This window comes from Andrographis paniculata, unplaced genomic scaffold, assembly GCF_009805555.1.
Source record: "Andrographis paniculata isolate CXL003 unplaced genomic scaffold, ASM980555v1 Contig14END, whole genome shotgun sequence".
Lineage (NCBI taxonomy): Eukaryota > Viridiplantae > Streptophyta > Magnoliopsida > Lamiales > Acanthaceae > Andrographis > Andrographis paniculata.
This window is the reverse complement of record NW_026137424.1, coordinates 2,534,014-2,545,476: the sequence shown is the minus strand read 5'-3', so window position 1 is coordinate 2,545,476 and position 11,463 is coordinate 2,534,014. Positions and strand designations below refer to the sequence as shown.

The 11,463-nt window shown below is 30.7% G+C and overlaps 1 protein-coding gene across 8 annotated transcripts; it reads left to right on the top strand.

The window, feature by feature from the left end:
• The first annotated feature begins 2,424 nt into the window (after positions 1-2,424).
• Positions 2,425-5,552, top strand: LOC127259623 (adenylyl-sulfate kinase 3). 8 transcript variants are annotated; one of them, XM_051287107.1, is made up of 8 exons: positions 2,429-2,685; positions 2,894-2,959; positions 3,094-3,244; positions 3,570-3,719; positions 4,412-4,527; positions 4,617-4,701; positions 4,887-4,933; positions 5,029-5,552. In XM_051287107.1, the coding sequence occupies exons 3-8, from the start codon at positions 3,121-3,123 to the stop codon at positions 5,152-5,154; spliced, it is 648 nt and encodes a 215-aa protein (XP_051143064.1). In that variant the 5' UTR covers positions 2,429-2,685; positions 2,894-2,959; positions 3,094-3,120; the 3' UTR covers positions 5,155-5,552. The 8 variants fall into 8 exon arrangements, with proteins under 8 accessions (XP_051143079.1, XP_051143064.1, XP_051143073.1 ...); XM_051287116.1 differs by having other exon boundaries at positions 3,075-3,244; XM_051287122.1 differs by adding an exon at positions 3,444-3,493 and having other exon boundaries at positions 2,425-3,244.
• The last annotated feature ends 5,911 nt before the right edge of the window (positions 5,553-11,463 follow it).

Genomic DNA, 11,463 nt, shown 5'->3' with positions numbered 1-11,463 from the left:
CGCTCGTTCCGTTCACCTCATCTTTATTGCTTTATTTACCGCTTTCAGTGGTTAAAAATTCAAGCCCGCTCCAAGCGGACCCTCTTTTGTATCCTTCGTCGCTTTCTCCAAGATTTTCGCCATTGAAATTCATGACTTTAAATCCTTGTGTTCGACCTGGAAACTCACCAGTAAAAAGAGTATAAATAATTGTGATAACTATTCAGGGTCTACAACCACACAATTGCTATATCTGATCGTTTTCCTATAAAAATCTACTCATAGACTTTCGAATAAAATTCCCTGCGAATTTGTATACAAACTACAATAACAAATTTTAGTTATCAGTAACGTCAGAAAGAGCTAGAGGCTCTAGCCACTGTGCTAAAGCCTCTTTCAATTTCTACAAAATACGGACGAAGCTCTCACATTGAGCAATGATATTGTCCGTAACATACATTCATTTCGAATGCAGTCCTAGGATCACCAAATGTTCCTTGGCAGAAAATGGCGACTCCAAGTCTGTACCAATAGTAAAGGCCATGGTGTCCAGTTGAAAATTATAGACAAATGCAAGTAATCGGTGCCACAAGAGTCTTATCTTCGGACAATAAAAAATGTCCGAATGGAGTCCGTTTTATTTCTTTAATATGATAATCTGATATTTTCTTTTTTAGCTTTTCTACCTCATTACAGAGGTGTGGGATAACAAACAAGCTACCAGAGATTAGGGGTGGGAAAACAAATCGAACCGAACCGCCACACCGTTGAACCGAACCAAATTTTTGGTTAATTGAGCAAATTCGGTTCGAATACAAATACTGCATATTTGATATTTGTTCGATTCGGTTCGATTTTAATTTTTGATTTTTTTTTCGATTCGAATATATTTATATTATTATTTTAAAATTTATATTAATAATTATATTCGATTCGGTTTCAATTCGATTTTGGATCGGATATTTGCATATATTTTTATTTAATTATTTTTTAATAAATATTTTTAATTTCAGTTCGGTTCGAATTATTTGCAAATATTTTCGGTTAACTAAAAAATTTCGGTTCGAATACAGTTTGCGATTTCGGGTATTTGCTCGATTTAGTTCAAATATCAAATAGCTGCATTTTTACAAATACCCAAAGTGCCCACCTCTATCAGATATTTATTTTTTTTTTCCCACTTTATGAAAAATTATCAGTCAGCCGGGGCTATCTTGATTTGCTTTAGAAGTTTACCAAGTTCACTAGGAGCACTTTCATAAAACAATCTAAGGACACATATAACCCCAGTAGAAATATTACGTAGCATGTTAGGTTTAAAAGATGCAGTTGTTGGTAAATAACAATACCATAACTAATTCTCAACTGATTTAATTTGTAACAACGCTTTCGACTCTCAAAACATGATTAACATACATAAAACAACCAACCAACATATAAAAATCACTGCCAAAACGAACTCATCATCTCGTAAAACTTTTCCGAAATATATAACTCAAAATAGGGTAAACACGTCAATTATGCCCAAACACAAATTTCGGTAAACCAGAGTTCTCGAGGACAAACTAAGGCATACTATATTAGGACTGAAGTTTAAACCGCAATCGAACGCAGGTTAAACAAACGCAGGTTAAACATATTGTTGTGAATAATAGGAAAATTTTAGGAAGAATCGACAAAAAGCTTACTTCTTCGCGGTACACCGGGGTAGAGCTTCTTCGCCATACAACTTCATTTTGTCGGACGGCGAGCAGACTGGGGGTAATAAGACTAATCGTCTGCACAGAGAAGTAGTGCGGAGTGGTTATTTTGCCACACTTTCTATAATTGTTATTTCATTTATTTCATTATTATTATTTTTTAAAAAACCAAAATAAAAAAAGAAAAACAAAGATATATAAAGAGTATAGAAAGTATATGTTTTTGAACAAAGTAAATAGAGTAGAAAATATTATGGATATATTGAATATTTATGTGGGCATATATATATATATATATGATATCGAAATATTCGAATCTTTTAATATTAAATATTTTAAAATGTAAATAAAAATACCAATAGAGCTTATGCCAATAATAATAATAATAAAAAGTATAATGCAAATCAATTTATTATTAATAGAGATTAATATAACTTATTATGTGTGAAACATTTTTAAAATTTAATTTTATAAAAAAATAAAAAGCAAAATAATAAATAAATAATACTTTTTTCTTTTACATATAATTTGTTAATTTTTTTTAGTTCTGATTTACATAATTTGTTTTTTTTTTAAAAAGTATAATTTTAAATTTTAAATTTTAAATTTAATAATTTATAATTTTTTATTTTAAATTATTTTAATTTTAATTTTTTTCTTCTCCCCATTTCCGTGTGGACAGGACAGTAGTAGTGGTGTCTCAACCCCCCCCCCCCCCGATCGCAAAGTACGTCCACATTCATCCCTCCCTTTATCGCATTAACATCGCACCCACCATCGGTCCTCTGCCATGCCATTTCTTCCCCTCCCTGCCTGACCTCACCTAGGTAATTTCATTTCTCCTCACTCCCTCAGTTTTCTCCATTGATATCTAAGGATTCCTCAAAACGACGATTTAGAGCGCCACCTGGATTTGATTGTTCATATTCCCCATATGTTGGGCTGATCGATTCAGGGATTTTTGCGCGACCTTGGTGGTGTGTTGATTACCTGAGTAGATATCCAGGTTATTATTTATTTTCGTATATTGTTTTTATTCCGCTGCTTCCGCGTTAGTCCATCTTTGTTTCGTACTTGCGGTTTACTCCAATCCTCGGTTACCGTTGTATCAAAGCAATGTAGCTTCCTCCTGTCGATGATCCATTGGATTATCAATTACTTGTTATTTCTCGAATGTAAAACTTCTTATATAAATATTTCCTTCACTATTGAAGAACTTGTGCAAGCTTGGTGAAAATATTCCTTAATTGTTTACCTAGGATCTATATGGTGCCATAAAGGTGAGATCTTGCTTTCACACTTGTTTTTCTAGACGCATTTCATGGATTTCATATCTCGTATTGTGCTGAATCATTTACTCTTTCAATTTCCATATGGGAACTTTCTGTCTCTAAGGTCAATCTACTCTTGACAGACACTCAAAGCAGAGCGTTGTTTCCTAATGTCTACTGTTAGCAATTCATCGAATATTTTCTGGCATGAATATCCTGTCAGTAAAGTAGATCGGCAGAAGCTGCTTAATCAACAAGGATGTATTGTATGGATCACTGGTCTGAGTGGATCAGGTCAATATCTGATACTATTTGCTCTTTTTCCCCCTTCTTACATTTATTCATTTCCCCTGTATTCAGGATGGTGCTGCTGCTGGTCTTCTTTATGTATCTTTGTCATTTGTGGTTTTATGCATGCTGCTTGTGCAATGCCTCTGTCCATTACCTTTAGGCTTCATTCTCTTGAAAATAAATTGATTTACAATAATTGCAGCTTCTCTTTTCAGTTTTGGCTTATGGATAGAAGCAGCATATCGCATCCTTGTAAATCCAAACACCCGAGCCTTGTAAATGGGTGGTGAAATATCATTTGTCAGTGACATTGGATCCATGTTTGCAGGGAAGAGTACATTGGCCTGTTCACTGGGTAGACAATTACACTCCAGAGGAAAACTGTCTTATGTCCTTGATGGAGACAACCTAAGGCATGGCCTAAACAAGAATTTAGGTTTTTCACCAGAAGATCGAGCTGAAAATATTCGAAGGGTTGGTAAGTATACATTGATTGATAATATAGGGAAAAACATAATTGGATCCTTGGTTTTGAGAAAGCATATGAAATAGATTTCCCTTGTGTTTCATTTTTGTTTGGTGAGCAAATTGAAGTAATCCTTTTCTATTTTCCTCGCCTTCTCTGCTCAATTATCAACCCGTGAAACTGTTTGTGCCTGCGACTATCACGCTCTTTATTCTCTCTTTTTTTAACATAGCTGAGAGTTTTATAATTACTCATTACTGTCCAATATATATCATATAAATTTTAAAATATTTACTTAAGAAAATACACTTTGAAATATTTGAATCTATGGTGGCAAATCTGCAAATACATGCAATTCATCTTCATTGATGTAGGCCAGGTCCCTCTAGTCTCTTGGAGGTAATTAATTTAGGAATGAGTATAATAATAGAGTATATGAGAGCGAAGTGTCATATGTTTTTCTACCTTCAGGAGTAAATATATTGCAATATATTGCATTTTTCATTGCTGAGCATTAATGATGATGATCTTCTTGACTGTAACAACCATGCTTGTTATCTGGATGTCACAATGCTTGAATGACTTTACAAAGTGTTGTGTTTATTTGGAACTGTTATTCTTGGGGGCCGATCACTTTTTTATGGTTTATTTCAGAAGTAAAGCTTGCTTAAATACAATATTGAGTTTGTTTCTCATCTCTCTAGGGGAAGTTGCAAAACTCTTTGCTGATTCTGGGTTAATCTGCATTGCTAGCTTGATATCTCCTTATCGTAAAGACCGTGATGGTTGTCGTGAATTGTTGCCAGAGAATTTCATTGAGGCGAGGCTCTTCTTGTTTCGAAATTTATTTATTGAAATCTGGGCGGGTGGTTGATTGGGGGGAGGTGTAACCAACTTAACTTCTTTCAGGTTTTCCTAAACATGCCTTTGGAGTTGTGTGAGAGAAGAGATCCCAAAGGACTTTACAAGCTTGCACGAGCAGGGAAGATCAAAGGTGTGTGTTCTTAAAAAGGAAAAAGGAAAAATGATGTTAGGATTTGGAAATACCAGAGGTCACATAATGGTTTGGTGCAAGCGAGCAAGCATTGTCACAAAATGTTGGGAATCTGATCTGTGTTGCACATTAAGCAGTGGTACGATTATGAATATTAATATAGTAGTGTTATGTTGTGTGTGCAGGATTTACAGGAATAGATGATCCTTATGAGCCTCCTCTGAAGTGCGAGGTGTGTGAGACTTTGTGTTGGTGTGGGTGGGGTGAGTGAGATACTCCCTAGCTATAGCTCATTAATGATGAATGATCTTTGTTAATGGGGTGTAGATTGAGATAGAACTGGAAGGAAAGGGTGGCCATTGCCCCACACCAAATGAGATGGCTGGGCAGGTGGTGTCGTACTTGGAAGACAGGGGATATCTTGAAGCTCCGTCAGCCAGCTCCCAGAGGTAGAGGTGGTGTACAAGCAAGCAAGCAGTATATACAACAAGAAGAAGCCTTTCTACGAGGCAATAATAGTAATATTAATAATAATAATAATAGTCTTTGGATAATTATGATATAAAGGGATTTAGATTTGATTGATGCAAGCAAGACAGGCGAGAGTCGGCAGCCAGTCTGCTGTGTGCGTGCAAGGTTGTGAATGCAAATGCTAGTTTAGTTTAGTTTAGGCGGCCACATTGGACAGGATGGATGTTAGATAGATAGATAGATAGATGCCTATGCAGGCTATGAATGGATCCTTGTGAAATACTACTACTCCTACTCCTACTCCTACCCGTAACAATGGATGTTTTGGGACATTACTTGCTTCTCCAATCCAAGGAAATCAAGCACCATTTCTTTTTTTATTTTTTTATTTTTTTCTCATTAGGTCATAGCCTTAAGAACAAAAATACCTCACTACTTGTCCTAGATGGTTACCATAATGTATGCCAGTCGAAAGACTACCAACGGTTTCCGATTCATTTAAGGAAGTCTTCGAGGCCAATTTATATTAAGTTGAATACATAAAATAATGAAAATTAACAATAATAAATTTTTTAAAGAAAAGAAAAAAAAAACAAATGAAAATTAATATTGAAATTAAAACAAAGTAAAAGTATGAAAGCAACATAAGGTACTAGCTAGAGTTGAAAATAAATAAAAGCAATAGGTTGAAAAAATATAAAATAAAAAAATCATAGTAGTAAAAGAAGTGCATCACTTTAATTTTTTATATTTTGTATAGCAATATGATAAAATAGTTACGATATACTCGTTTCGTCAGCCTATAAATCTTAAACCCTAAACCTATGTAAAGGTTACTTGTACTTAATATTAAAAATATTTTTATATTTATATAATTTTTTTTTACAAATAACATTATATTAATATTATAAGATACTTGTAAAAATACTTTTGTCATTTTGTGTTACTTTATGCTATATTTTTAATACAACACGATAAAAGTAAATGTAAGAGCCGATAAAGAGAATATATGTGCTTGGATGCCTTAAATTCAATCCAATAGGTTTGATTGGACTATTATAAATATTCATTGTAATTTAGTGTTACGTGTTCTGGCGTTTTAAAACTCTAATAAGTAGTTTTTTTTTTTTTTTATTTTTTATTGTGGAGGTAATTCCTTGTTGTTGAAACATAATGCTATTTGTTGGTTTTTTTTTATTATTTTTATTGCGCATATATTTACAATACTTGCTTGGAAGCAGAAATTCGATTTTATATTTAGATGAATAATTATAAAAGTAATTTTTTATATAAAAGTATTTTTAAACGATTAAGATTATCAAATAGGATATAGCAATGTAAATAGTATCTTGTTTATTAAATTTTTCTAATTTTGATAGAATTTTATAAATTATATTTAAAAATTTTAATTATCTAAACTAATTGAAAATATATTTATTAAATTTTATGTATAAACTATATTTTTATTTTTTTATTTTTTATAAAGATGAAAATTAAAAATATAATTAAATTTAAATAATACTATTCTACAACTTATTTTAACTTTATAAATTATAGTATTTAAAATATTAAATTATATATTATATAATTGAAATTTATATTTTTAAAATTTGATATTTTCAATAATAAAATTTAAATTTAATTAAAATAAATATATAAATTAATAATTAAAATACCATTATATTTAATTTTTATATAAATGAATTATTTTTTATTTTATTTTATTATTTAATTTTGTTGTTTTTATTACTGTTACTATTATTATTATTATTAAGATTAAAATTGTAGTTTAGATAATAAAATTGCTTCCGCTTTTTTCAAAAGCACCCGCACTTTTAAAAATATTTTTTTGGAGCCTTAAAGCTATTTTTGCTTTTGAAGAGAAATCAATACAAATAAAAATAATTACTTTTTTAAAAAAACAAAAGCCAAAAGCGCTTTACAAAAACTAATCCGAACAGATCATAAATACAATGAAGCCTACAATTGTAAAGCCCAGAGAAGAGAGAATAGTGCTTTTAGCCCAAGAAAACCCCAAATGAACACCTTCATGGGTTTCTTAATATATAAAAGTAAGAAGAAAAAAAAAAAAAAAGATAGATAGTTCACAATTTTGGTGGATTTTGAACTTTGAAGTTGGGCTTTTAGATTTTATGGACAATTTAACGTGGACAAGCCATATATGCATATAGAAATCTATCTGGAATTGGTCCAGCTAGGGTTAATTAATGAATTGGTAGATATGCTTGCATGTATATATATACAATATATAAACTGTGATTTTCCAGAAATAGAACGTCTAGCTAGCTGTTCTGTTGTAGTGATCGATCAGAGAAATGGTCATCGAGGACATGAATTAGTAATAGTATACAATAACAATATACATGCATAATAATAGAGAAGAAAGAAAGAAAGAAACGGGAGGTAGATGAGGAGGGATGGGATGGGATGCATGCATGCATGCCTGGAAATGGAATATTGTTAATTATATATATATATATATATATATATGTGGTTCTCATTCAATTCAATAGGATGGATGGATGGATGGATATATGATTTGACTGGCCAACTAATTAACTAACTATTACTACAATTTACATAGATCCATATATTGATGGAGAGCATGCAGGACGCGTGTCACTGAACACCTCGTTTGTCGGGCCAAGGGTACCCTTATTTATACCCACATTCATTCTCATTCTCATACTCATTCATTCATCAATAATCAATCAATCAATCACTCTCTCTCCCTATTACATCCATCCTTCCAATAATACCAAATAACACACACCTTACTACATATACATAAAATGGAGGCCTTGAAGCTGAAGATGATCTTCGCGGTGGCCGTGGTGGCCCTGTCGGTGCAGAGCGTGGTTGCTGCAGCAGCAGCGGAGGAGGCGGCCCCCGCCCCGAGCCCAACATCCGGCGGAGTCTCATTGGCGCCGGCGGCCTTTGCCCTCTTCGCCTCGCTTGCCGCCGCCTTCCGGATGACTCTGTTCTGATCAATAACACCATCCCTCCATCTTCGATCATTCTATATTTTATATATATATATATATATATAGCTGACCATCGTTTGGTTTGTTATGTTTAATTAATTAATTTCTTCTCTTTAACGTGCATATTCAATCCAGTCCATTGAGCATGTGGATGTGGATGTGCATGTGTAGTTGTAGTAGTCGTAGTAGCAATTGTAAGTAGGAGGAGGAGGAGGCAAGATTGCTTTCCATCTTTCTATGGATAATAAGTAAATAAATAAATACGTTTGTTTATTAAAATTTCTTCCATCTTCCTTAATTAATTCTCTCTCTCTCTCTCTCTCTCTCTCTCTCTATATATATATATATATATATCCATGCATGCATATGGATATTTCCTTAACCATCGTTTGGTTTGGTTTTTCATATGTTACGTTTCATATCTTTCTTTTCTTTAACATGCATACTCAACTAGAAAGATGATCACAGAGAGTCATCAGAGTTAATAGAGATATATGGTGAATGAATTAGGAAAAATGAAGTGAGCAAGTTTAAAAGTAACAAAAAGAAAGTATCTCGTGGAGCTCTCATATTAACATTCTTCTATCTCTTCCTTTGTACCTTGGGCAATATAAAAATTCATTTTGGATGTTATCTTTTGTATTCCATCTTTATGCATTTTATGACTTTTCATGTTGAAGCCTACTTACTATAAACTAAACAAATAAAACTGAAGGCATCTTCTTCATTATCAAAAGGCATTTCAATTTGAGGTGTTCATCTGGTAGAGATGTGACCATTATGGGATGGGATTGAGCATCATTTTGTCACATCGTTGTTACACGATCCATGGTTAAATCATCAATCTCCATAAATAACCTAAATTGCTAAAAGGCTTTGAAAAGAAACAAATTTAAACTACAAGGTTTTTGAAAAGTAACATATATATATGTAAACTACAAGTTACTTGAAACACACAATTAACTCTCGACATGAAAATTAGAATAAAAGATAATCCATCAATAGAGAACGTAAGTTTACACCACACTACATATAATAAATCCTGCTTCAATTAAATTACATTATAATTTGGCTATGAGCCTCAAAACAAAGCCATTAAAAGAAACCATCCAATATGAAAGAAAATCTGGATATTATACATCTCAGAATGAATCAATCAAGCCTCATAAACAGCAACGCACAAAAACTAAAGAAGAAGCATCAACCCTAAAGCGGTTCATGTTTAAAGCATTACACAATTCTTTTCTATCACTAAAATCAAATGTTGAGCACTGTTGCGAGATATAAATTGAAGCTGATCGAACTTGACTTATAATAATTGCCTAAAATTGAAGCCGAACTCGGAGTGAAATTGAAGTTGATGGGCTCAGGCTCGCACAGGGTGGCTGCAAAGAAGAAACTTATCGCGAGAGAGATAGATAGATTAAAATTTCAAACAAAAACAAAGAAGTAGATAGAGACAAATCTGAACGACGTCGGCAACACAACTGTTGGTGGGAATGAGGTCAGCATCGGCGAAGAGGGGAACGATCGATCGATCGATTTCCCTTATTGTCTTTTGTTTTTTTTTTGATCGGACCCTTATGGTCTATTTGGTTCAACAGAAGGAAGGGTAGAGAAGAGATTTCAAAAAAGGGAATGGATACGAAAAATTAAAATTAAAATTGTAATAGCATATATATCTAATCATGCTAAAGCAAAGGAGAGAAATGGAAGATAAAAAATACTACTTTCATATTTACTTAGATAGGATAGGATAGGAAAATGAAAATAGAATAAAATAATTATTATTTTATTCATATATTATATAAATAAAGAAAAAATATATATTCAATAAAATTAGTTTATTTATTTATAAATATGACACAAAATTTACTAAATATAAAAGAAAACAAATACTATCTACATAATGATCAATTTATATGTTTCAAGTGGGCATTTAATAACAGCTCGAAATTAGTTTGGATTATTCATGATAATACAATATATTTATTAGACTTACTAATACAAATTAACAGTAATTTTAACTGTAAATAGTAACAAGATAATAGAAATTATATAAACTAAATACTCTCTCTGTCTCAAAGCAATAATTTTATTTTACTATTTTTGTTCCTAAACAATAGTCCTATTTTCGGTAAACTAATTTTTCACTTTTTTACAAAACTATCTCAACTTTTTCACAATAAAAATATTTTTGTCTTTTAAAAATATTTTTACACTCACTGTCAATACTATTATTCTTTAATTATCGTGTTCATCTCAAATGTCTATGTTGTTTTGGGACTAAGATAGTATATTATAAAAACTAATTCTTATCCTATTAAGTCAATTCAATTTTTTTACTAAATTAAATTGATTATCAAACTAAGTCAAATAATTTAAAACTAAATCAATTAAAGTTATTTTAATTAAATAATTTTTTATAAATATAACTATATACTTATTTATATAGTAAATTTGAATAAAATTATTTTTATACTCAGGCCCATTCCCGCTGGGGGCCCAATAATATATGTATATATATACTCCTATATATTACTATTATTATTATTATTATATAATATATAAAATAAAATTTTAAATAAAAAAATTATTTCATAATTATTTTTTAAATAAATGATTTGAACATTAATTTTTAAATTATTTATTTATATATTTTAGTGTGTTTATTTAATAGTATAATTTTATATATTTTTGTGAATTATGAAAAATTAAGAAGATATGATAGTTTAATATTTTGTATGTTCTTGTTAGCTTTATATCTATATGTTTAAATTTGTATTTTTTAGAAGTATTTTTAAATATTTGTGTATTATATAAAATTGAGTTTGTTTCTTTAATCTAAACTTTCTAATTTTTATTATTAGGACTATGTGTTTATCGAAAAAAATATATTTTTCTCTCTCACAAACATCCCATCAAACATTATTTTAATATCAAATTCAAACCAAACTTTTCTTTAAACCAATCAAAAGAAACAAACTCTTAATAAACTTTTTTGTTTAAAAATTTTTTTTTAAAGACTTCTGATTGTTTATAAAAATATTCTTGAAAAGATATTAAATCAAATATTTTTTTTTATTTTTATATTATACTAAACATGTCACATTAATTTTATATTTATATTTTTATCTTTTAATAAATAAAAAATATTTTATTAATACATTTATATTTAAAAAATATTTAAGGGCCCAATATTTTAATTTTGCCTCTGCCTAATAAAGTTCAGGAACGGGTCTGGGTGTGGTACAAATAAAGTAGAAAAAGACTCAAATAACCTTAT